At 39.5% G+C, this 22846-nt stretch overlaps 1 protein-coding gene across 1 annotated transcript in view; it reads left to right on the top strand.

The window, feature by feature from the left end:
* The window catches only part of ZNF704 (zinc finger protein 704), an 85157-nt gene that overhangs the window by 5708 nt on the left and 56603 nt on the right, over nt 1-22846 (top strand). The window contains exon 2 of the mRNA XM_069854291.1: nt 11045-11292. Coding sequence (XP_069710392.1) covers nt 11066-11292 — 227 coding nt within the window. The 5' untranslated portion in view covers nt 11045-11065. The remainder of the gene's footprint in view (nt 1-11044; nt 11293-22846) is intronic.

Here is a 22846-nt window from a genome sequence, read left to right as displayed (position 1 = left end):
AAACCGGATGGTGTTTTTGGAGCCATGGTGAGATGATTTAATGTTTCATCAGTTTCAAAAAGGGTAAAACATTCCCCTCTCCGTGCTTGCTTCCTTCCTTCCTTCCTTCCTCCAGCTCCCAGCCATGCACTGGCTACCTTGGGCTTGTGCCAGAATTCATTGTGTACTTCTGTGGGCTACTGAAACTCACTGAAACAGCAGAAAAAAACGTGTGTCAGAGAATCTGTAGACTCTGTAACTTCAACTAGTTGAGATGGCCCAGGAGAGGGTTTGTCAAGCATCTTGATAGTGCTTCTAGGAATAATGAGATGAAACTCTGTGATATCACTTCTCTGTATAGTTAGACCCAAAAATAAACTCCTTTTTTGGCACCTCTCCCACTGTGAACAGGAAAGCTGGTAAATGTTTTTGTCTGGAGACGAACATAGCTCTGGGAGAATCTCCTAACTGGGGCCAATGCTCCTTGCTTGTCCCTCTTCTCTGAAGGGTTAGGCTTTCTACTTCTAGGCTCAAGGTCAGTTAGAGGAGGTAAGGATGTGCACTTAATTGTGATGTTGTAGTATCTCTTGCAGGCCCTCAGTTTCAGGCTCTTGAAGCTTTTATTCACAGTGCCTGTTTCATTCAGCTAGATACACCTGTGAACTACCTTGGTTTAATTTTACTTTAATTCCCTCATTTAAATGAACAAACAAACAATCCCACAAAAAAAGAGTGAAGACTTTTTATTCCCAGGATGTTAAGGCAAATGGATTACATTTCCGTACTCTTTGTAGTGAGCTGGGATCTGCAACGTCTCATCTCTGCTGGCTGGTTCCAAAGTCAGAAAATCTCTTCTGACATTAGAGATCTCACACCTCTCTGTACCTTTTCTCAAGAGGTTTTGAAAATAAAGCTAATTGCTTTTTCTTTTCAGTAGACATACTGTGCTACGTATCACTATCCAGACAGAGGAGAAGGGCTTTCAAATGCAGATGAACGGAACAAGGGTTTCTTACTGAGGAGCAGTGATGCAGCATCTCCAAAACCTTCTACTAAGTGCGGGGAGTCCCTTACTGCCTCTATATGTTCTGATTTTTGGGAGCTCTGATTTCTTGATCCTCAGTGAGATGACAGAAGTAGTGATGATATTTCTCTCTTTTGCTTTGAACCACTGACATCCTTACTGATCCCAAACCACCAGCAAATGAAAAGACAAAGAAATGGAGCTTTTCATACCTGTTCAGGAATGATCTTGAAATAATTGAAATTAAAGATATTTTATTTGTGCATTAAGCTTGGGAAATACTGGTAGGATTGATATTTCTGTTCATCAGACAGTCCATATACAAGGCTGTATTAAACTACTTGAAGCTGAAGCTACTGTGTGCAACTTCTTAACATAGATAGAATCAAAATTAGGGGCAGCAAGAGCAGGAGATCCTTTTCCACCATCTTCTAGGACCTGCTTTGCATCTTTTTACAGTAGGGAAAATCACTCATTCAGAGCAAACAAATGTTCATAGGCATACCATAGAAAATACCATGATGTGAGGCTTCAGAGCTTCAGCCAGTACAGTAAGAACACCTGATTTGATGATGCTTTCTAGTTACAGCTTGTAAGTGCAACCAATAACATTATAGAAATAAGAACAAACCAATTAGCTTGAGCTTCCATGCTGTTCTGCATTAACATGCTCATTTTTATCGCCAATTCCAGTTTTTAAATTTTCCCAGAGGTGGCGAGCAAGACCCAGGTGTATCCTCCTCTTTTGTCCCTCAGTGCCCCTTGGCTAGCCCAGGTCATCTGTTTCCAGTCCTCTCCTGTCCTGTGTGAGGCCCCAGCTTGCCCTGACAGCACTGGGCACTGGTCACACTGCTGTCGCTGCAGGAGCTTCGTGTTGGGAATGCACAGCCTGGCAGGGACCCTTCCTGCTTGCACAGCCAGGCACGTACATTACTGCCAGAAAATGTGATAATTGCTTTAGTTAATTTTAAACTCACCGTTTGCAAAACCAGTAATTGGCCAACCAAGCCCTTTTTAGCATGGTGCAGTACCAGAGCGCTCAATGGTGAGTGTGTTTAGCAAAGCTTTAAGTGCAGCAACAGTGCTGCTAAATGAAAAATGAACCTGTTCTTTGCAAATATTCTGCTTTCCTTCTGTTTAAGGATTTCCAAGCCAGCTTCCTAGTTTCCAGCTGTTTATAGGCAATATGGTTCTGAGGGCTAGCAGGATTTGCAGGGTGGTGACTGCAAGTCATTCACTTGGTTGCACAGCATACAGAGTACAGAGCATGGGTTATTTCTTTGAGACTTAAATGTTGCATGCAAATAATTAGTATTAATACTTGATAACTCTTACTAATTGATAATCTTAGAAGTCATGTCATACACTTTTCTGTAAGGAACTTACTGTGGCTGTATATGGGATGAGAAAGGAAGCTGCTGTACTTCAACATCTTAATCCCTTTGTTCATGTGGTGGACAAAAAAGGCTCAAGCATCTCTGAACCTTTTTGGCATAGACCTGGGAAAGGTATGTAGGAAGGGTGGTGGATTGCTACTGTTCTTTGCTGTCTGCCTCTGTAATCTTAGTAACTCCTCTCTGTCCGCCTCTAACAACATGAGTGTTTCTTGTACCATTTAGTGCAGAATTTCAGATGTCACAAATTGGTACCTGGGTGGTTGCTGAATTTCAAATGCGGGAGTAAAAGCTTCTGTCATTCGTCTGGATAGGTGCTGTATAATGCAGTAACACCTTAGGCTGGTGCTGGAGTACATGTTTTTTTGTAGATGAGTTATATTTAGTGAGATAAGTGCTGACATATAAATTATAATGAAAGGGCAGAAACTTCTTGCTGACTCCAGTTCTTGCTGCTTAACACCATATGGTGAATCCAGGCAGCATGAATGTTTAGATTTGTCTTCTAGTATCTAGAAAATAAATACTCTGGATGTTTTTATATATTCAGTCAAATGATGCAGACGAGGACTTTGTCCTAGCCTGGTTGAAAATAAGTATATAACGTTACATCAATGCACACTGTATGTTGCAAGGAATACTTGCAATTCTGTATTGTTAGAGAGCAGCAGTTTACAAATGCTTGGAGTGATTAGATTGACATGGTTTATGTGTAATGAGCAACTGCTGGTGAAGCAAGTAATTAAATGCAAAGTATACTCAAAAATGTAATAGTACATTTGAATTCAGGGCAGATTATTTCCAAGCATCATTGCAAGAATCTGTCTTATCTCTTTGTATTCCAGTATGAATAGAGATTTCTGGTGAAATGGCAATTCAATACATGATTTCCTTCCAGTGAGGACGCTGTTTTGGGATGGCAAAAATTAGAGCCTTTTTACATTTAAAAAATTTGTTATGGGAACTTGAACTGGAAAGACTATATGAGGCAATAAGAATAAACCAAAACCTTTGTCCTTCCTGGGGATTTAGTGTAAATATTTTTTACTTGCACAATGTTATCGTGATAATAAGTTTGGTGTTTCTCATTTCTGCTTGTTGTATTTTGCTGTGAAATTTTACTCCTGCTTTCTTTCTTATTCAGAAAAGTGGCTTATGCCCATCCCTAGAGCACAGCCTAGCTCTTCAGGCTGGCCTGGAGAGAGTCTTGCAGCTATTGAGCTCTTGTTTTGGTTAAACTTTTAAAATGTCTATCATGTTAAATGTATGCAGTTCATTATCGTTTTCCATTAATACACTAGGCTGAAATATATTGATTCTCTCTTCCACTTCCCCCACTGAGCTGTGTTTTTGTTCTGTAGTGGATCAAAAATGTTGCTAAATCCTTTTTTAAAAAAAAATAAAAATCCTGTGACTTTTGTTTTCTTATAAAATGTAAGTTTTATTGGCAGTCCCTGATACTTTGTATGCATACGTCTGTTTAAGAGAATAGAAAGAGATGATCACAAAGTCAGAATGGAAAAATTGTTTATAAAAAATAGCAGAGTTATATGTCAGGCTCATATGCTCATAGAATCATAGAATGGTTTGAGTTGGAAGGGACCTTAAAGATCATGTAATTCCAGCCCCTCTTCTGTGGGCAGGGACATGTCCCACTACATCAGCTTGCTCAAAGCCTCATCCAACAGGGACTTGCACACTTTCAGGGATGGAGCAGACACAGCTTCCTTGGGCAGCCTGTTCCAGTGCCTCATCATCCTCAAGATATACAATTTATTTCTTATATCTAATGTAAACCCACCCTTTTTCAGTTTAAAGCTATTACCCCTTGCACTATCACTACATGCCCTTTCCAGGTTTCTTGTACGCCTCTTTCAGGTACTAGAAGGTCGCCATAAAGTCTCCCCAGAGCCTTCTCTTGTGCAGGCTGAACAACCCCAACTCTCTCAGCCTGTCCTCACAAGAGAAGTGCCCAGCCTTTGGATCATCTTTGTGGACCTCCTCTGGACTCACTCCAGCAGATTTGTGTCCTTCTTATACTGGGTGCCCCAGAGCTGGACACAGTACTCAAGTGAGATTTCAAGATAGCAGAGTAGAGGGGGACAATCACCTCCCTTGCCCTCCTGGTCACATTTCTTTTGATGTGGCCACAGATAAGTTTGGCTTTCTGGGCTGCAGGTGCACATTGCTGACTTATGTTGAGCTTCTCATACACCAGCATGCCCAAGTCCTTCTCCTCAGGGCTGCTTTCAAGCTATTTCTGCCCAGCCTATATTTGTGCTCGGAACTGCCTCGACCCAGGTGCAGGACCTTGCACTTGGCCTTGTTGAACTTCGTGAGGTTTGCACAGGCCTACCTCTCAAGCCTGTCAGGGTCCCTCTGGATTGTATCCCTTCCCTCCAGCGTGGTTGCTAAACTAGTTTGTAGCTATTGGTGGGTTTTTTTAGTTGGTGTTTAATCAAAAGAATTTTTTGATGGAATTATACCAACTATTTATGTAGTAAATCAGATGGAAATAAAAAAATCCTCATCCAGAACTATGTCATCTTTAACATCTATACAGTGTTAATATTGTACATAGGCCTCAAACTATCAATCTAGTTAAAATCATTTATCTGTTGACAATGCAGATTTATCCAGAATTGGAGCAGTGTGTCGGGTATCTGTTGTTGGACTGGGTTTTTTTTGGTAGTTGTTTTTTAACTAGGATGTTCCCCCAGCTCTTCTGCCTCCCTGCAATCTGGAAAGCAGCCAGTGTGGCTTGTGAGCAATCTTGTTGGTTTTGGAATGGAATGACACTAGGGGTTCAGTCCAATTATGGTGGCCTGTAGCTGAACTAAAGGAAGTGTAACTTTATAGGTTGAGGGAGAAAAGGAAGTTTGTTTAAAAATGGAAACATGGCAATGGGATCAGGATCAAGATAAAGTTGGTTTTCTTAGCAGCTAGTTTCCCAAAGCATATTCCCACTAGCTTTTCTTTATAGGGAGTTTTGGATGCAACCAGCTTTTGTACAGATATTTCCCTCCACCCTCATTAAACTATTTTTTAATGGCTTTTGGAGGTACTTTTTGTTGTTGTAAAAAGAGCTCTTTTGTCTGTATGGACAAAACAAAATGGCACTAAATAGGCCATAGTTGCAAGATTATTTAATTTATTAATTATTTAATTAAAAATCAGGCCAGACTACACAGGGAGGGGACTTTCTCAGCCGTCTTAGTCCTTCCAGAATTCCAGCAGACATGCGGAGAAATAGGAGACAATTGGTGTCTCCCCAGAAGATCAGGGGAGCTGGCTGGGCTCTTGCTGCCGTCCTGCTTGACGTAAGCCTTGCTCTGCCGAGCCACTGTTTGCTGGGCTGTGTCTTGGCAGGCAGATGCAATCACATGTGTAGCCAGATCTTGAGCTGGCGTAGATCAGCATAGCTTTGTTGGAGACGCTACATTGAGTCTCTGGGTCGGAGGCAGTGCTGATTGGGTGAGTGATGCTCTGTGCTGGGCAGCTGCCTTCTGCTTGTGCACCTCCATCTCATCCAGTGCCTGCTGCCTGACTCCTTGTTGGCAAATCAGCCCACAAGTTGTTTATTAAACTCACAGCAAAGTAGCTATGTTGTGTGGCATGGCAGTTCTTTCAATAGTTTTTTTCTGTTGCCGTCTGCCTGCATAGACTGTTACAAAGCCTGTTAAAAATGAGGTCTGTGGTTCTCGTGTGCCCACCTGGATTCACAGATGCTGCACAAAAAATGCCAGGAACTTTGAAAGAACGTAAGTGGGAGTCAGTTTTCACGTTTGAAGTCGTATTTCTGTACATTTGGGTCACACGGGTAAATCATGCTAATATTCTTGGGAGTTTAATACTTTGCATTGCATAGGAAACACAAACATCTTAGTGCCTGTTAAATGCTAGTGAACTGTTTGAAAAGAAATAACTTGAGTTTTTAATGCACTAGCAGCAAGGGAAGATGCTGAAGCCCAGTCAGGTTTTATTCGAGATGGAGTTTATAGTCTGTCAAATGTAAGTCTCTGCCTTTGCATATAGATATTACAGCTCTACTTATTCAAGTGTTGCTGATCCTTTGCCTAGGTGGTTCAATACTTCGTTTGTTTGTTGGATCAATAATTTTTTTGCTGTCAAGGCAGAATCCAAGCTGAAATTTAACTGAAATTGGAGAAGACTGAAGTTTGATGGCAATGTGAGCATCTTATCTGGATCTGCTGTTGGGCGTAACAAAAATCGACTGCAGATAAGTTAAAGCCTAAACTATTGGAAAATTTTAGTCTGCAGGGTGTGCATGATTAATTCTGTAAAGAATAAAGAAAAAATTCTGTAAACAATAAAGAAAAAATTCTATAAATCCTCAAAATTCCTGTCAGTGTTGAGCATGCTTTAATTTAGGCAGGACATCCATTGCAGCACATGGTCTTGATTGACGCGTGTGGAGTTCAGGATTAGCAGCTTGGTTATCACAAGCTACCACCAATACTAAGTTTCTTTAGGTAGGTTAAGATGGCTTTTGCAATGAAAAATTATTAATATATTGCTGAAAATATTAACCATGTTACCTTAGGTGGCAGGTGCAATGTGAAGTTTCTTAATTTAAATAACAATGACAAGTCAAGCAAGAACTTTAAAAGTAAAATCCCCAACCTAAATATGTGCAATTGTCTTGACAACTTCAAAACAAACTAAAACACTTTCCTTTTTTTTGTTTAATAGAGTTTCTGCTTGGAAACCAAAGCAAGAAATTACTTTGGATTTTTGCAGGAAGTTTGTTGGGCTCCCAGGTTGAAGCAGGCCCTGTCTTGGTTTGCCAGAATAGGGCTGCCAAGGCACCGTGCTGCTGTGCTCAGCACGTGAGAATATTTTGAAATGAACAAGGGAAAATCACTGTGACCCAGCTCAGGGTTTTGAAGGAAGTTCATGGAAATGGTCATGCTATTAGATATTGAAAGCTCAGAGGGGGTGAGTGGGAAGATCAATCTTTGCTGAGAAGTAGTGGAAGGAGTAAAGCCAAATCAAACCCCAAGTGTGAACTCCAGGGGGGAAGGTACAAGTAATACTGAGCTGTTGTTTCCAAGCAGTGGCAAATCAGAAGTTTCCCATGCCCAGTGGTGATGGGAGGAAAGTAGTCAAAGACAGCTGAGGGTAACTGCAGACTCAAGCAAAGCTGGGTTTTAAAATTTGCAGATGGCTTATAAATCCTGCCTCTGTGACTGAACTTCCAAGTGATATTGGTTGCCTTAGGCCAGGTTGCAAAGGATGCAGTTGAAAGTAAGCTGAAGGTTGCTAATGGCCTGAGGGTGAAAATGTGCAGTGATATGCATAGAAAAACAGCCTGTTATAAAGTGGCTTGTACGAGCAACAGTTAATCAAGGGTATGGAAGAAACTAAGTTTTTATCAGCAGTTGATACTGGAGACACTAAGGTGGGAAATACAGAGGTATGATGACAAGAAAAGCCAAACCATTAGGGAAAACATAATCATGGAGTTTGAGAACAACTAGACGTAAGGAAGAATTTATTCACAATGAGGGTGGTGAGGCACTAGAATGGTTGCCCAGGGAAGCTGTGGATGCCCCATCCCTGGAGGTGTTCAAGGCCTGGTTGGATGGGGCAACCTGATCCAGTGGGACATGTCCTTGCCCATGGCAGTGATGTTGCAACTGGATGTTATTTAAGGTTCCTTCCAACCCAAACTACTCTATGATTCTATGAACGAAGGGAAGAGATGCCAAGTATTGGAAGTAAGCTGAAATAAATACATGTTATGGTGTTAACATCTGGCTGGCTGCGAGACAGGCTCCATCTGCTTGGACTAGATCTACCACAACATTTTTGCTGAAAAATGTTCTGGACTTAGAGGACCACCACAAGCCTAAAAGTGTTTAAAAGAATATGAAGGATCTGTTTTTTTTTAAAAAACAAAAGTTCCTGATAGATATGACGTAACAGTTAACTTACCTGGAAAGATATATTGGAAATTGTCCGTGTTACCTCTGAACTGTGAGAGGTAACGAAATGTGGATTGGAAGCAAAGGAGTCCTGGTCCTTAGTCAGTGTGTTTGCCACAAAGTGGGGAACTTCATCGGTCAGGTGGCTGTGGCCCTCGGCACTCCCCACATCAGTGGCTGCTTGTGTAGGTGGTTGGATTTCCAGTGAAAGATGCCATACCCTTCCAGATAGGGCATGTGTCTCAAGTGAAAATAGCTTTTATAGACATGGATGAATTAATAGAAAAACTGCCTGTGGAGCAGGAGAAAGCTACTAGAGAGTGGCCACTGAGGGGAAGCTCTGGGTTTTCTCTCATGATCACCTGCTTTTAAAGCAGGAAAGGTTCTTTATCAGAAGTTGCTCTCAAGGGAAAGTTTAGGAAGAAGTTAATGTTTCCAAACATCTGCTGGAAACGTCTGAGTGAGAGGGTTAGTGTAAGCATAAGGTTTGGCTATTCTGGCTAATACTAGACAAAGGATCTGAACTGCTTGGCAACAGCTCTACAACCTTTAGAGCGCTTGCTTCTGTGTTTTTCGTCATTCCTCACTTCCGTTTGCGTGCATGGGGCTGGCTATTAGTTATGGTGCATTGACGTATGAAAACAAAACTGTTACTTGAATGTATTTCAACTGGGTTTTTGTAATTTTGAAATCTATGGATAGACTGTCTGGTATCACAGTACAAATAATCTGCTCTTTAGATTTTAGGCTTTATTTGTACAACTGTAGAGTCTGCAACCTTTTGTCATCACTATTTAGGTCTGCAAAGAAAACTTAATAATGTATGGCACAATATGTTTTGTGAAACTGAGTGAAATATTACACTTCCATAAATTGAGGATTTTTTTTTCTCTTTGGTAAATCATGTGTTTACTAGGTTAAAAAAAATCATCCCAATGAATACTATGTTCATTGGAGAGTAGAGAAGGAGAGAGGCTGCCCCTCTCCTGTGCTCTCTGTGCTTTCTCTGCAAAGTGTTGGGCAAAGCGAGGAAGAAACTGCTGAGTCCTGCCGTGCACGTGTATGCACCAGCACCCTGCCACGTGCAGCAGGTGTAGCAGCTCATGCTCTGCACAGCACTGTCCTCTGCAGTGGGTAAGGTGGGGATCCTGGGGAGAGAGACAAAGCTATGTGGTCGTGCAAGACGATATGGCAACAGAGGGGATAGAATTCAAGTCTTATATGTACCTTTGTTTGGCATTATATAATTTCCAGGAGCTGGATATTGGAACTTGTCTGTTTTCAGGGTTTGTTTCTACTTTAGCGCATCACTTCTAAGTCATTTTTGAGGAAAATTGAAAGCAACTCTGCGTCTGTTAAAATCCTCAGACACTCAGGAAAGGGCTTACTTTAAGAAGTGTTTTAAAAAAATAATCATTACATCAGAATTATTTGTTTCTTATATGTCTTCTAATTCTGTAAAAAGACTGTAAAATGCCTAGTTCCTTCTACTGTTTGTATTCATAAAGTAAGAATCCCAGTTGTATTCTTGAAACAAACTACTAAAAGCCCTTCTGTGGAAACACTAGAATGAGGCAATTAAAACATTGGTCTCAAGTATTTATCCGTTAGTGATGTTATGTAGTTTACTGAACAAAACAAAATTGCATTGGCAACGTTGTCTTTCCTGCTTTTAAAAACACAGATACCTAGAAATAACTCTTTTAGCAGATGCCTCTAGTAGGCTCTGTGTTTGCAGGGATGCGAGGAAGCTACAGGCTGAGTTATGAGGAGCTTGGCTGGTGTATGGCAGGATGAGAGGCTCACAACAGATGACAAGCTAGGTCTGCCTAAATGAAGCTGAGGAAGCCTGACTGACCAGGGAATGGCATTTCAGAGGAAAATCTAGGTGCTGAGTTTTGCTTTGCTTGCTGGGAAGGCAGAGTGGCTTGGTTCTGTTGACTTACCATGCATTTCACTGCAACCCTGCCGTAGTTTGGTTTATGAACACCAACACATGTTCCAGAGAGGTAGCATGTTTATAAACATGCCTATTTGCTTGGGAAGTCTTTGCTTATGGGAAGCAGCAGACCTGAATATTTGGAAAGCGCTGGCAGCCAGAGAGACAACCTGACACCACTTCTGTGTGTGTCTGTGCTCCATTGCTTGATGGGCTCCTCACAGAGATCCTGCTGGCATCACTTTCTCCTTTCCTTCTGGCAGCTGGGTTGGTTTCTAGTGAGTTATTTTTCTGCTCATAGAGAAACCTTCATTTACAAAAGTAACTGCTGAAGAGACCAGTCAGTGGCTCTTCAAAGTATTTTAATTTTTTGGTTGACTTTATCTGTATAATTCTAACTGTTTTTCCTGGAATTTTATGATTTCTTTTGCATAGTTTGCAGCACAGTTGGGTGTACGTTAAATATATGTTGTACAAACTGTGGTTTCTGATAGTGCAATTCGAATACCTTTTTGATTTAGTATTAAGAGGTAACAGATTGCTTTATCAAGTGGACAAAAGTTGCTTATTTTTCTGGATAGTCTTCAACACTGTTGAGAAATTAATAGCAGTTTCAGAATTTATGAAGGGCAAAGAAATGGTATTCTCTGAATCAAATTGCTAATTAGAAGTAAATGCCTGTGGGTATTGGGTTTTTTTTCCCCCTTCTATGTTTTAGGAGTATTAGATGAAAATTTAATAATTGCTTTTAATTTTACAGGCAGCCAGCATCAAGCGTGAAATGACCTTCTCTGCATTTCAACAGGAGGATGTAAAAAGTGACATCAGTCAAAAACTGCCAGACCAACAGTTTCTCCTGTTCACCACAAAGGAGGAAGATTTAAAAACAGTAGAGACCAAAAAACCAAACAGAGCTCATGAGTGTGAAAAGGAAAGCACTCGTTCTGTTTGTCTTCTGGAACAGAAGCGCAAGGTTGTTTCTTCGAATATTGATGTGCCTCCAGCAAGGTAAGTAAAGTTGGGGATTTGTGTTTCATCTTATTTTAAGCTTCTCCCCTGATTCCCCCCACTCTCCTTTTTTTAAAAAAAAAGAAAAATGGGATATTAGAGGCAAATTTGATAAGCAGTACAATGAACTGTTAAGACTGGTGTTCATGTCGAAGCAGTCCAAACTCAATCACAACTCCACTATTTGGGAGATTTGATAGAATATTGAAAACATTGGCAGCAGAAACAGACCCTCTGTAGTGTAGGTCTTTGTATTGCATTTGCAATGTTTTTGCTTTTAGAATGTGCTGCAACTGAGGGTGCTTCCAGAAGAGGACGTGTCTTAACAGGAAGAAGTTGTTGACCCCAAGAAATAATCTTCTGAATTACACACAAAACCATCTTATGTGCTAGGAAGTTTGGGTTTTTTTTGGTTGTTATACCTGCAGCCAACTTATACCCATGGGAGTCCACAGTGGCTTGTGCTGCACGGTGAGGATGTAGTGGCTTATGTTCTGTTATATCCCTTTATGGGCATACAGCTGGGTCATAATGTGGTCTATAAAATTAATTAATAGAAAAAAAGTAGTGATGAAAGGCTGATGCAGGGAAATCAGATCTGTACAAAATGGGGATCTGGGGATTCTGGTATTGTTTTTTAATTTGTTATTCCTTGAGGATATGTAATGAATGCACATAAATGTCTCCAGCATTCATAACTAGACAGTTACACTTTTAATTAGAAACTCTTAAAGAGAATTATTTTGAGAAAAATATTTGTTCTTTAATCTGAACTTGATGTATAGCACAGCAAGAAATTCAAAGTTTGTCTATTTTTTTACTTCCTGATATTTAAGTGGAATAATTGTAAAAGGAGAAAATGAATTTCATATTGGCTACTGATTTAAAGAGATGGGGGCTAAAAAAGACAGTCTAGAACCTTGAACTTTGGGGAAGGACCTCAGTGCTTTGAGAGAGAAAGGGAATTATTTCTCTAGGGAATGCTGAACATTAGTATAAAAGACACATATCTAGTAATGCTAAATAGACTCACTTTGGTGAAAAACTGACAACAAATTGGGTGTTCTGCATTGCGAGATGACAAGTGCTTTTTCTTTTCCTTTTTGTTGTTTGTGATTTCATGTTGGCATTAGTCTGTCTGCAGATTTTTCCTTAACCTACCTGATAAATTCACTTGCACGTAATATTCAGTGAAATGCTTTCTGAGTTTATAGTGTCACTTAAAAAAAATAGGTGTCAAACTGGATGTTTGGGGGTTTTTTTTGTTTGTTTGCTTTCTAAAAACTGGCATAAACCTGCAGGTTCTGCAACATCATTCAGAACAGAATGACATTGTTTTTCCACTGACTCTCAAAGGTGACTCTTGTGCAAACTGCAGAGTTCATGAGCATTTTGACAGGATTTCTTCTCCCCACCCCCCCCCGCCCCCCCCCTGTAAAAACTGATACATCAGAAGCTTGAAAATGTTAGGATACTTAGTTGAGTTTTTCACTGGTAACCAGTCCTGCAGTGGCTGAGTGCCCTTCTCATTCATGCTTATGTATCTTAAACCAAAAGGGTTCATCAGAAAATTCAGGTCAGCAGGGACCTTAGGAAGTTACCTAGTCCAGCTTCCTGCTCAAACCATATCTTAGCATTTCAGTTTTACAATTCAGGCAAACAAGGTACAGGATTTAAGTGCCTTTTTGTGTGGCTTCACGGAGATAATCCATCTAAAGAAGGAGTCAAGCTCCCCTTTTCTGTAACTTGAAAGACCATCCTTACTTGAAAAGATGGACATCTTTTTCCTCAACAAAAAAGAATGAATAAACATCTTAATGCTTTCTTAAGACCTATTGTGTCACGCATTGTGAGCACAAGATACTGAGGAAATATGTTCATTTGCAAAGGTGTCTTCTAAAATTGTTCGTTGTTCCTGTGTCTCATTATGACCAGATAAATGATCATATTTTCAGGCTTGCAGGTTGAGGAGCTGCATAATGAGAATTAGAGAATGAAGTAGAAAACAAACCCAGACTCTGTATTTAATGGTATGATAAACATCTTGGTCACCCTTGCTGCAGTTTTGAGGACAAGTTTAGTTTTGCCTTTTAATCTGAGGTGATTTGTTGGGCCATTTGTCCACATGGGACAGGAAGAGCACCAAAACCTTTGCTTGGAGATCTTATTAAGTCTTTGTTGTTGTACTGAGGTGAATGCCCCCTCTCTCTTCCTCTGCAGCACAGTTTTATCTCTTAAGTCATATTCTCTGAGAAGTGTGAGTGCAGGCATCTGACATTCTCCTGCTTCTTTATCGAAAACCCTTCCAGACTTCTGTTTGGGACTGCGCGGATGTTGTTGTGTGTTCCCCAGAGGTGAATTCCTCCTCTGTTCTCCTTCTGGCAGGACTTGTTGAGTTGACTGTCCTCTCCTCTGATGAGAACATCCATCCGCCTTTGCAGCTTGCCAGTTGCCTTCACAGATTATTTGTCAAGTCCAGTTGTGAAAGGTCATCTTGAATTAATCAGATGATGTTTACCAAAGCGTGGGAGAATTAAGTTTAATATGATCTTTAGCTTCTCATTGCTACATCCACCCTCTTTACAAAAAAACCTTTCAGCTATTGTTTAGAAGTAGAAAAATACTACGGAAATGAAGCTTGCTACTTCTTTTGTTTTAAAATCGTAGTGAAAATGAGAAGGTTACCCACTTTATTTCAGATGCCAAGGTAAAGGGGAATGTTAAATTTTGCAGTGTCCCACTGAATCCAGGACAATGTGTAAGAGGTTTTGAGGCAGAAGTTTATCACACTGCACAATTATTTTTAAGAAGGGCATATGAGTGTCTCTATAAGAGCTCTGAAGAAATGTCTGCATAAGTATACTTCTCCTTGACCACAAAAGGAAACAAAGCCAGTACCGTCTTACCTCTTTTTTAAGGATCTCAGTGAGTAAGAATGAAAATCTTCATGAGGTGCTGTATCCAAAATAACTAATCATTTAGAAAACACAGCTGTAATAATTATTGCTTCTGAGGCATTCAGCCACAAGGCTTTTGTTATTGCTTATAGATTCTGAAATTTTAGGAATGTGAATATATCTTAATTTAGACCTTGGTTTTTCAGGTGATTGATACTCAGGTGCACTGAAATTACGGCAGATGGAACTGTAGAGCTGGGGCAGGCTGGTGGCTGTCTCATGTGCGGGGAAAATGGGAAACTAATGGAAATCATGGACACGTCACAATTTTGTTTGTTAATGGAATCTGGAAAGAAGGGGTGGATCTATTAATACAAGAACAAAGTAACTGAACCCACACCTTTTTCACTTCAGGCAAGTGCATAACTGTTGGGCTAATTAGATCTAATTAATAGCCCAACAGTTACTTAACTTGCCTGGAGCATGGAAGTGTGGGTTCAGGTTCTTTTGTTGTATTTGGAGCAAGGGCCTAAACTGGGATCTCTGGTGTATGAAGTAGGTGCCTTAACCATCAAAGTTCTGGCATATTCAAGGTGCTTTATAGGGCAGCTCTTTAATAATGTTTTGCTAAATGTAGGAGACCCAAAATAAATAATTGCATGCAGGAGAATGTTAATATTGAAATTATATTTTAAAGTTTATTATTTATATTTACTATATAATTTTGCAAAAATACTGCAGACCTTTTTCTCTGAGCTGTGTGCTGTACTGGAAGTATCTTTTGGATTAAAACAGGAGACCATGACTTTTTCTTGCTGATTCTTATGTTCTGCAATGCAAATTGAACTGTGAGGTTAATGATACTGGGTCTTTCCCTTTTCAGAGTTCTTCATTTGATCATTTTGAACAAAATTTATACAAGTTAAATTGTTTTCATGTTCTGAAATTCACATAAGCATAAATGAAACTGTTCAGCTGGAGTAGATGAGTTATTAAATATAGTAAGGAAATTTGAATTCCTTACTTTACCTTTAAAGTTTAAATTTAGTGGTAGTTTTGGTGCATGGAGAAAGGGGTCTGATCGCTCAACTATAAACCACAATCATCTCTGAGATTGAGATGTTATCTGCACAACAGGGGAGAATACAGTTTAGACTGACCTCCATTTCAAACATTAGTGATGAAACACAGCCTAGATTCCTAGGATCCGAGTAGTGAAAGGTCATTTTCTAAAAAGAGCGATGCCACAGAGGGGCTAATCGTCTTGTCCTGCAGTTGGAAGCACGCATAGGTCTACCAGTGTTTGAGGCACCTACCTCTGTAGAGGTCAGCTGTAATCAAGGATGATGGCCTCAGCAGCGTAGAACTTGGAGCCTTTGTGCTCATTTGTATTTTCATCAGTTACTTACTATAATGCACGCTTACTCCCAACGCAGACCAACAAGAAAGATGAGAAAAAGCCTGGGCTGCTGATACAGTGGGTGTGAGTCATGATGTCAGGACCCAGTGAAGGTCAGGCATGCGGGGAATGACACTTCCCGCCTCTTGGGAAATGAGGATGGGAGAGTGGGTGATGGAGAGCAAGGGATGAAGTTTTGCTTTTTTTGAGTAAAATATGAGAATAAATGTGTGGATATGGTGATGGGGTTCAAGGTCCTTTTAGATACAAATGTTTTGACCAGGTGTATCTGGAAACTTCTATGCAATAGCGTCAGAATTAATGGCCTTTCAGTTGTACCAGAGAGGAGTAATTAGAAACACCAAAAAAGTTAAGGGAATTAAAGAAGGAACTAGGCAGGCATCACTCCTGCCCCTCTGATGAGTGCCCCTCTTGAATGCTTTTGTTTTTATTGACCTTTTGAGATTTGCATTATCCCCTTGCAACATTATTCTCCTTTTCCCCAGTCTTCTTATACAATGTCTTCTCTGAAAAAAAAGAAAGAACCTGCAATTTTCTAATTGATGGCTTTTTCTACATTAGATTTATATACTTAAAGGACAAGCCAAAGCAAAACATCAGCTGCTTAAGCACTTCCGGTAGTATGTAAATAGCTGGTTCCTCTGCTTTTCTTGTTCACTGCTATTAAGCAGTGACATTTGCCATGGCAATAATATATTGGATCTTACTATCTTCTTTCTTTTATATAAAAAAAGATGTTGCTCAATTACTGTAAAATTAATTTTTATTCATGTACCTATACTTTATCTACTAATTAGTTTAAAATTTAATGGAAGAATATCTGAAGTAATTGAAATAAAGTAAATTAATGTCTTTAGGAATTCTCTCCCCCTTTCGCTCTTTAGGTCCTTCTAGAATAGCTATGGAAAGCTGGAGCAAAATCATGTTTTCTGACCGTTACTATAAAGAAACAGTGTAGGCGGTGCTGCATTTTTATCCCTAAATGATTTTCCTGCCTGGTCTGTCTAGGAACGCAGCTCTGCGCAGCCTTCTGATTAGGGAATGCATTGTTGATCTGTAAGACCTGCTGGGCATGATTGACTGTGCACCGTGCATTTCAATGGAAACATTTGCATATTTTCGTAGCCAAAACTCTCCAGAAACCTCTCTCCAAGATCAAATGCAGTATCTTCTTAGCTATGATAGCCTCCCCAGGAGGACTTCCCAATCTGCTTGCAGTGGAAAGAACCTGAAGATAAAGTTACGCTTTTCTGTTTATGCAGAGGTAGTGTTTATTCAGAGATTTTCTTCTGTAACTCTTGTCCATCTGTTTTAGAAAGCTCCTTCATTCTCCTGGGAGAGCTCCTTTCCTGTATCCCTCACAACTTCAACAAGAGTGGATTGATGGGGCAGCTTCAGAGGCCATCAACTGTTTGTTGGCTGCTAAAGCTTTTGAGTCAAATGGGTGGAAACAAAAGACCAGGAAAACAAGCTGTGCTTGAGATTTACTGACCATAGCTCTGTGAGCTACTGGGCTGTCTAGCTTTCCTTCTAGCCCAAAAGCATTCACTGGGGTAAGAGTTCTCCAAGTTTTTTCACCACTCTATAGTCTGAGTGTTCCTCTTTATTCAGTTTCATTTTCTGTGCATCCATGACATTTATAAACTGCAAAAATGGTTGTTTTTCATGTAACAAGAATGACTGCAGAGTCATTCCCATATTTCAGGCCTTCTGTAAAAATGTTGGTAGTTGGTAGTACCACGTGTTTAAAAGCAGCTTCTCTAAATATCCAAAACACCTAATTATCAAAGTAGTAAATTGTTACTTTGTTTTGCTAGACTTCTTTAGTTAAATTTGTGTGCAGCTTGATTGGATTTCACCCAAGCAGTCATTAGAGCTTGATTATATGTAATATTGATGGTAAATTTCTCATCATGGTCTGCTGCAAAAAAGTGTGTGGCCTTCTGGGATCTGACCGTTAGTGGGAAAAAGAGGCTTATCCACAGAACAATCAGAAAATCAGTCTCTTAATACATTTTAAAGTAACAAAAATTTATTTCTTGACACTGTTTTCTAATACTAAATTTTATTTAACTTCTAGAAGGACTTTATATGTGCTTTAAGCTGTAGATGCCTTTGATCTGCTTGCAGCATGTGAAAGCGGTGTAGCAGAAGTTACTTTGAAAAACGTAGATTAAATTGCAAATAAAGACTCTGCAGGTAGCTACTGCAGAGCCAAACCAGATCTCTTGACGTCACCTTGTTCATCTAACTGGAATGTCATCTTCCAGATTACTTACCTAGGTGTCCGTAGTGTTTGTTGCCCTCATAACTGAACCAGCTTCTCATGATGCCGAGACAGATGGAAACTCACCTTTCAAGTGGTGCGATGGATCAGGTCTCATGAGTGCTATGGAACGGAGGACACTCTCAGTAGGATTGTCCCATTCAGATGGAGGCCGGAGATAGGAATGGTTAAGCTTGTTGCATTTCATAGCCAAGTGGTACAGACTAGGACATCACATTGAGAAGTCCCTACTGCCAGAAAGCCACAGCCATGTCTTGGACAGGATCATTTGTAGAAAGAGTTGTAACATCCCCTGCTGTAGAAAAATTTACTCTGAAACTGTGCATAATATATCTTTATTTTTCAGTGGACTTTTGTCAGTTTCCCATTTCTCTCCTTTCTGTTGTACTCTGTGCGCACCTGTGTGTTTCAAGACATCCCTTTAACTATTGTGTTCAACCAGCTGCAGCTTGTAGAGGAACGAGTCATGTGGCTTGCACAATTTCATCATCACTCTTGGATACACTGGGTGGCCTATCCAGCCAGATTTTGCCAACATAATATTCTTGTTAAAGTGTGAATTATGGATGAGTTAACATTACTCTTGATGTTTGGTTTTTTTCCCCAGTAATGTTCAAAGGAGAGGGAATATTAATCTTATGAATGCAGCAATGTGCTTTTTCTGTTTTTCACTCACTGTTCTGCATTTGATAGTCATTTTCACGGAATTTGGTGTAATGGCATCTATGTGTGGTTGTGTTCCTTGAGCATGATTTACTATATTGATCCTCTGAGAGCAGGATGTGGTCTAAGGGTGGTGGACCTGCAAGAATATGGATGAAGCTTTCTTCTCATGAATAAGTGAATTAATTCCTGTTTGGTGGGGCTTTTTTGTAGCAACTAATCATCACATGGACTTCTTAGTTCCATGTCCCTGAGTTTCTATAATTTTCAATTTTTGCTGTGTCTTCTAATGTGTGCAGTAGTCTTAGTATTAAGAGAGAGAATACTAACACTATCTGGTTGGCTTTAGCCATCTGGATTTTTTGCCAGTGTTATTGGTGGACTTGCAGTGGTGTTCTGACGGAATGAAATTCCAGTGAAAAATAAAAGCATGGACACTCAATCGTGCAATTAAACGTAGTAATGTTGAGTTGTCTACTGCCGGATGAAGCCTATTCTTTTAGGTAATTGTTATTTTAAAAATAAGATTCTACTTGTGCATGTATGCATATGTATACACATATAAATAATTTTCCTATTTCAGTAGAAAATCCCATATTCAAAGCACTACTGAGAAATATTTGTCTTCAGCTGTAGAAGTACAACTATTTCTCTTTAAAATTGTCTTCCACTGGTAGTCAGAACAGAAGGCTAAATAATTTTATCTGTGTAATGGAAGTTGCCAATGGACAATGATCTCATTACAAAGCAAATTTCAATGAATTCTTCTAATGTGGCACAGAGGAAAAATTCCTCTAATTTGGCACAGAGGAAAAATTCCTCTAATTTGGCACAGAGGAAAAATGTGTCTTTAATCTCCAGTGACCATTAGGCACTGGTTCTTGAAGAGCTGCATTCAGTCAACATTGCTGCTTTATCTGTTAGCCGTTGCTGTCAATGCATTTCTTGTTCTCAGCTCTTCAGCTCCCTTAAAAAATGGAGTGTAATTTCAAAACACTCTTCAGCAGCAGGCAGTATTCAATAAGAGTAATTTCTTTGTGGTTTGTGTTAGCTGTGGCACAAAAAAAATTCCTCTTGAAATGCCATCTGTGCTGAGAAAAAGAAAAAAGTCCATGCGTACATGGTTTATAACTTTTGTATCTGTGAAACGTGCAAGACTGTGCTACCATGTATATGGTTACATAGATTACATACATCACAGCTGTGTCCATACCTATAATTCTGTTTAAATACTATGAAATTAAAATACTCTATTTTATGCAGTGATGTTCAGCACTGTATCATTGAGGTCAGGAAAGACATGAAGCTTGCTTCTTGGAGAGAAGTTTTGTCACTGATTGTTTTTTATACAATATCCTTAGAAATTTCTGTCTTCACTCCTTCAGCATCATCGCCATGAAAACATTCATTTTACGTATTTAAAAGAAGGAGGTAGAAAGTGTGACTTTTCTCCGTTTATAATAATATGCTTGCATTATGTGTACAAGGGTTTTTCAGTGTTTTATTTGTATCCCTAAGACAACTACACTACAATGAAACTCCTTGAACTCTTACTGATTTTGAGGTGCGTAAAGCATATAATTAGTTTATATAGATGAAACGCTCTTTTCAAAATACCTTTTAGTAATTTCTATAAGAAACATTTTCTAATTTCAATCATTATAAGATGGTTTATGTGCATCAAATACCTGTTCTCCCTATTGCTACTGCAGGTTTTGTGACAACAGGAGTGTTGTCAAAGGATGGATTACAAAATCACTTTGAAATATCAATATCCAGATTAGGTTATATATGTAAATCAGATTTTTCTAATGTCTTATTTTTATTTGAAGCAGAACCGCATCTTCTTTCAGTGTTAGTAATCTGCATTATTTAATATAATTTCCAGCTCTTCCTTTTTACTCCCTGGTCATTTTGGGAAAATGATTTAACAGAAGCATTGCTGGATACACAAAGTCTGTATGAAGCAGGTACAAATTTTATTAAGTGGGTGGTCTTTCCAAATAAAATATCCTTTGACTTCATTACCAAAGCAGCACTCTGTGGCATTGTGTTGCACTGGACATGTACTGCACGTCACCTTCAGTGTGGCTTTTGTTCCCTAAGGAGAGCCTAGTTCCATGCCCAGCTGAATGGCTGCTTTTTGGAAGCTTTCACGAGTTAGGCAGTAGCGTTCATTGTATTTTTAATACATACTGATTTACTAGCTCACAATTTTCTTGAGCCAACAATAAAAAGTAGTTTTTGTTCTTCAAGTACACTAGTCAAGCTCACTGTAAGGAATTTTGTGCAGATCTGTATTTTAAATTCTGCCACAGGAATTCCCACAGGTAATCTGATGCTGCGTCCGCCAGGCAGCCTTGGCCCATCCGTACCGGTTAGTCAGTGAACAGAAAAGAGCTAGTAGCATCTTCAGTGGATGAGGAGGAAGCTGTGCATGAAACGTGAACTTCTGCTATTGGTGGTCCCAGCAGAGAAAGTACATCCCAAAGTACATTGCTTTTCCATCCACAGAGTAAAAGATGAAATGAGATGAGACATATACTAAAAATATTTAACATTCCCAAGCAAATGTATGTTTACATTTTGTGTAGAGGCAGTGTTTAGAAACATAACTTCATTCACATATTGGGATAAAACATTCACTGTTAGTGGCTGTGTATGTGAAATGGTTTGATAACCACATCTTCGAAATAGCCTCCTTGGAGGAAACTGAGGGAAAAGGTACAGAATAGCATGGCCAAAATAATACAGCAAAGTGTTTCTTCTCTTTAATTATACATTATACTAAATTCTAGATATCTGGGAGTTGTCCTTGCTTCTCACCAGGAGCATACCAGAAGCCTACACGTGGCTGGGCACCTGAGCTGTGTTGTGCTATGGAAATAGTTGTCCTCTACAGCATCAACATTTGCATATTGCATTGAGGCTGCTACTGTATTGACACATGGATGTTTTTAGTCATAGCAGTATTCCAGATGGTAAATCGAGTCAATAGCCAACTGATGCTTTTAATAAGTTATTCTTGTGTTGTAATACTGTTGGTCCTCATTTGATCTGACTTGTGTCCCAAAACTTAATGTCTTGGCTGTTTCTTTGAGGAGGGACAAAGCGGGATATTTCCACCAGCAGCAGATGTACTGTCATGGTCAGCTTTATAATGAAGGAAAGCCAGTATTCAGGTAACGTTTTCCCCATGAACCTCCCCCTATTAAAATACTTCATAGACTTCTACTTAATTTTGTATGTGAAGGACATTCATCCCATTCTGTGCTTCTGAACTTAAGCTCCCTGCTGTGTTTGTCTGCTTCTCCCCTTACTCTTAATTTGCATCATCTCTTTTATTTTTACTGTGAATGTCCAATTTGTTCCTCTCTTGAAGCTGAGGCAGGCAGTGAAATAAGGTTGAAAAAAGGCATTTTGGACTTCCCATACATACAAATGCACACACAGTGCCAAATATGGTGTGGAGCAGGAAGCACTGTGTGCTTGATGGCTTGGTGTGAGGTGATTGCTCAACTGGCTGGGCGAGGAGGAAAAAGATTTTGGAGAGGGTATGCTCAGCCTATTTAAATATTTATTTCTAAGAAAAATTCTCTGTTAGAAAAGATTTGATGCCACTTCCTGATAAGTCTGTGTTAGTGATTTAAAAAGAACATTTTGGCTGCTTTTTCCTAGCTTATTAACTTCTGAGGACTGCATCCTGAATTCATGGGCCTTTGTTTTGTTAACGTCCTGTTGTGCTAAATGATTTGACCTTCTGTCTTCCCTCTTCTTTCTTCTCTCCTCTCTAAATCAGCAACAGTTGGGCTGTTAGCATGGGGCATGCTCATGCTGTCTCTTGTCTCTCAGAGAAGTAAATTTTACATAGTGGTAGTTGCTCTTAGAGGGTTCACTGGGCTCCTGGCTGTAAGATTACAGCTGTGTAACTCTCACAGTAAGTGCAGAGTAGCTATTAAATATTATTTTTTTAATGTATATGCATACATACAACTATATGTAATCAGAGGGTAAGCATATATTTGTGTGACATAATTGTGCATCCATCTCTGATATATCCTGAGAAATATCTTGCTGAGCTTTAGTCTCTCCAAAATAGTATTTCTACTTCTGGTACCTAGTGTACTTTTAGATTACAGGAATAACAATAGCAATGGAAGTAGTAAAAGTGAAATCGATGTTGAAAGCCCTTTTAAAACGTGTCACATAAAAAGGCTTGTGGTTACACTTATTTATATTGTGTGGTATGTATTTTATGATGATGTTGACAGAAATTCAAAGTTTTAC

The sequence above is a fragment of the Phaenicophaeus curvirostris genome, chromosome 3 (genome assembly GCF_032191515.1).
Source record: "Phaenicophaeus curvirostris isolate KB17595 chromosome 3, BPBGC_Pcur_1.0, whole genome shotgun sequence".
In the NCBI taxonomy this organism is placed as follows: Eukaryota; Metazoa; Chordata; class Aves; order Cuculiformes; family Cuculidae; genus Phaenicophaeus; species Phaenicophaeus curvirostris.
This window is presented reverse-complemented; position numbering and strand designations above follow the sequence as displayed.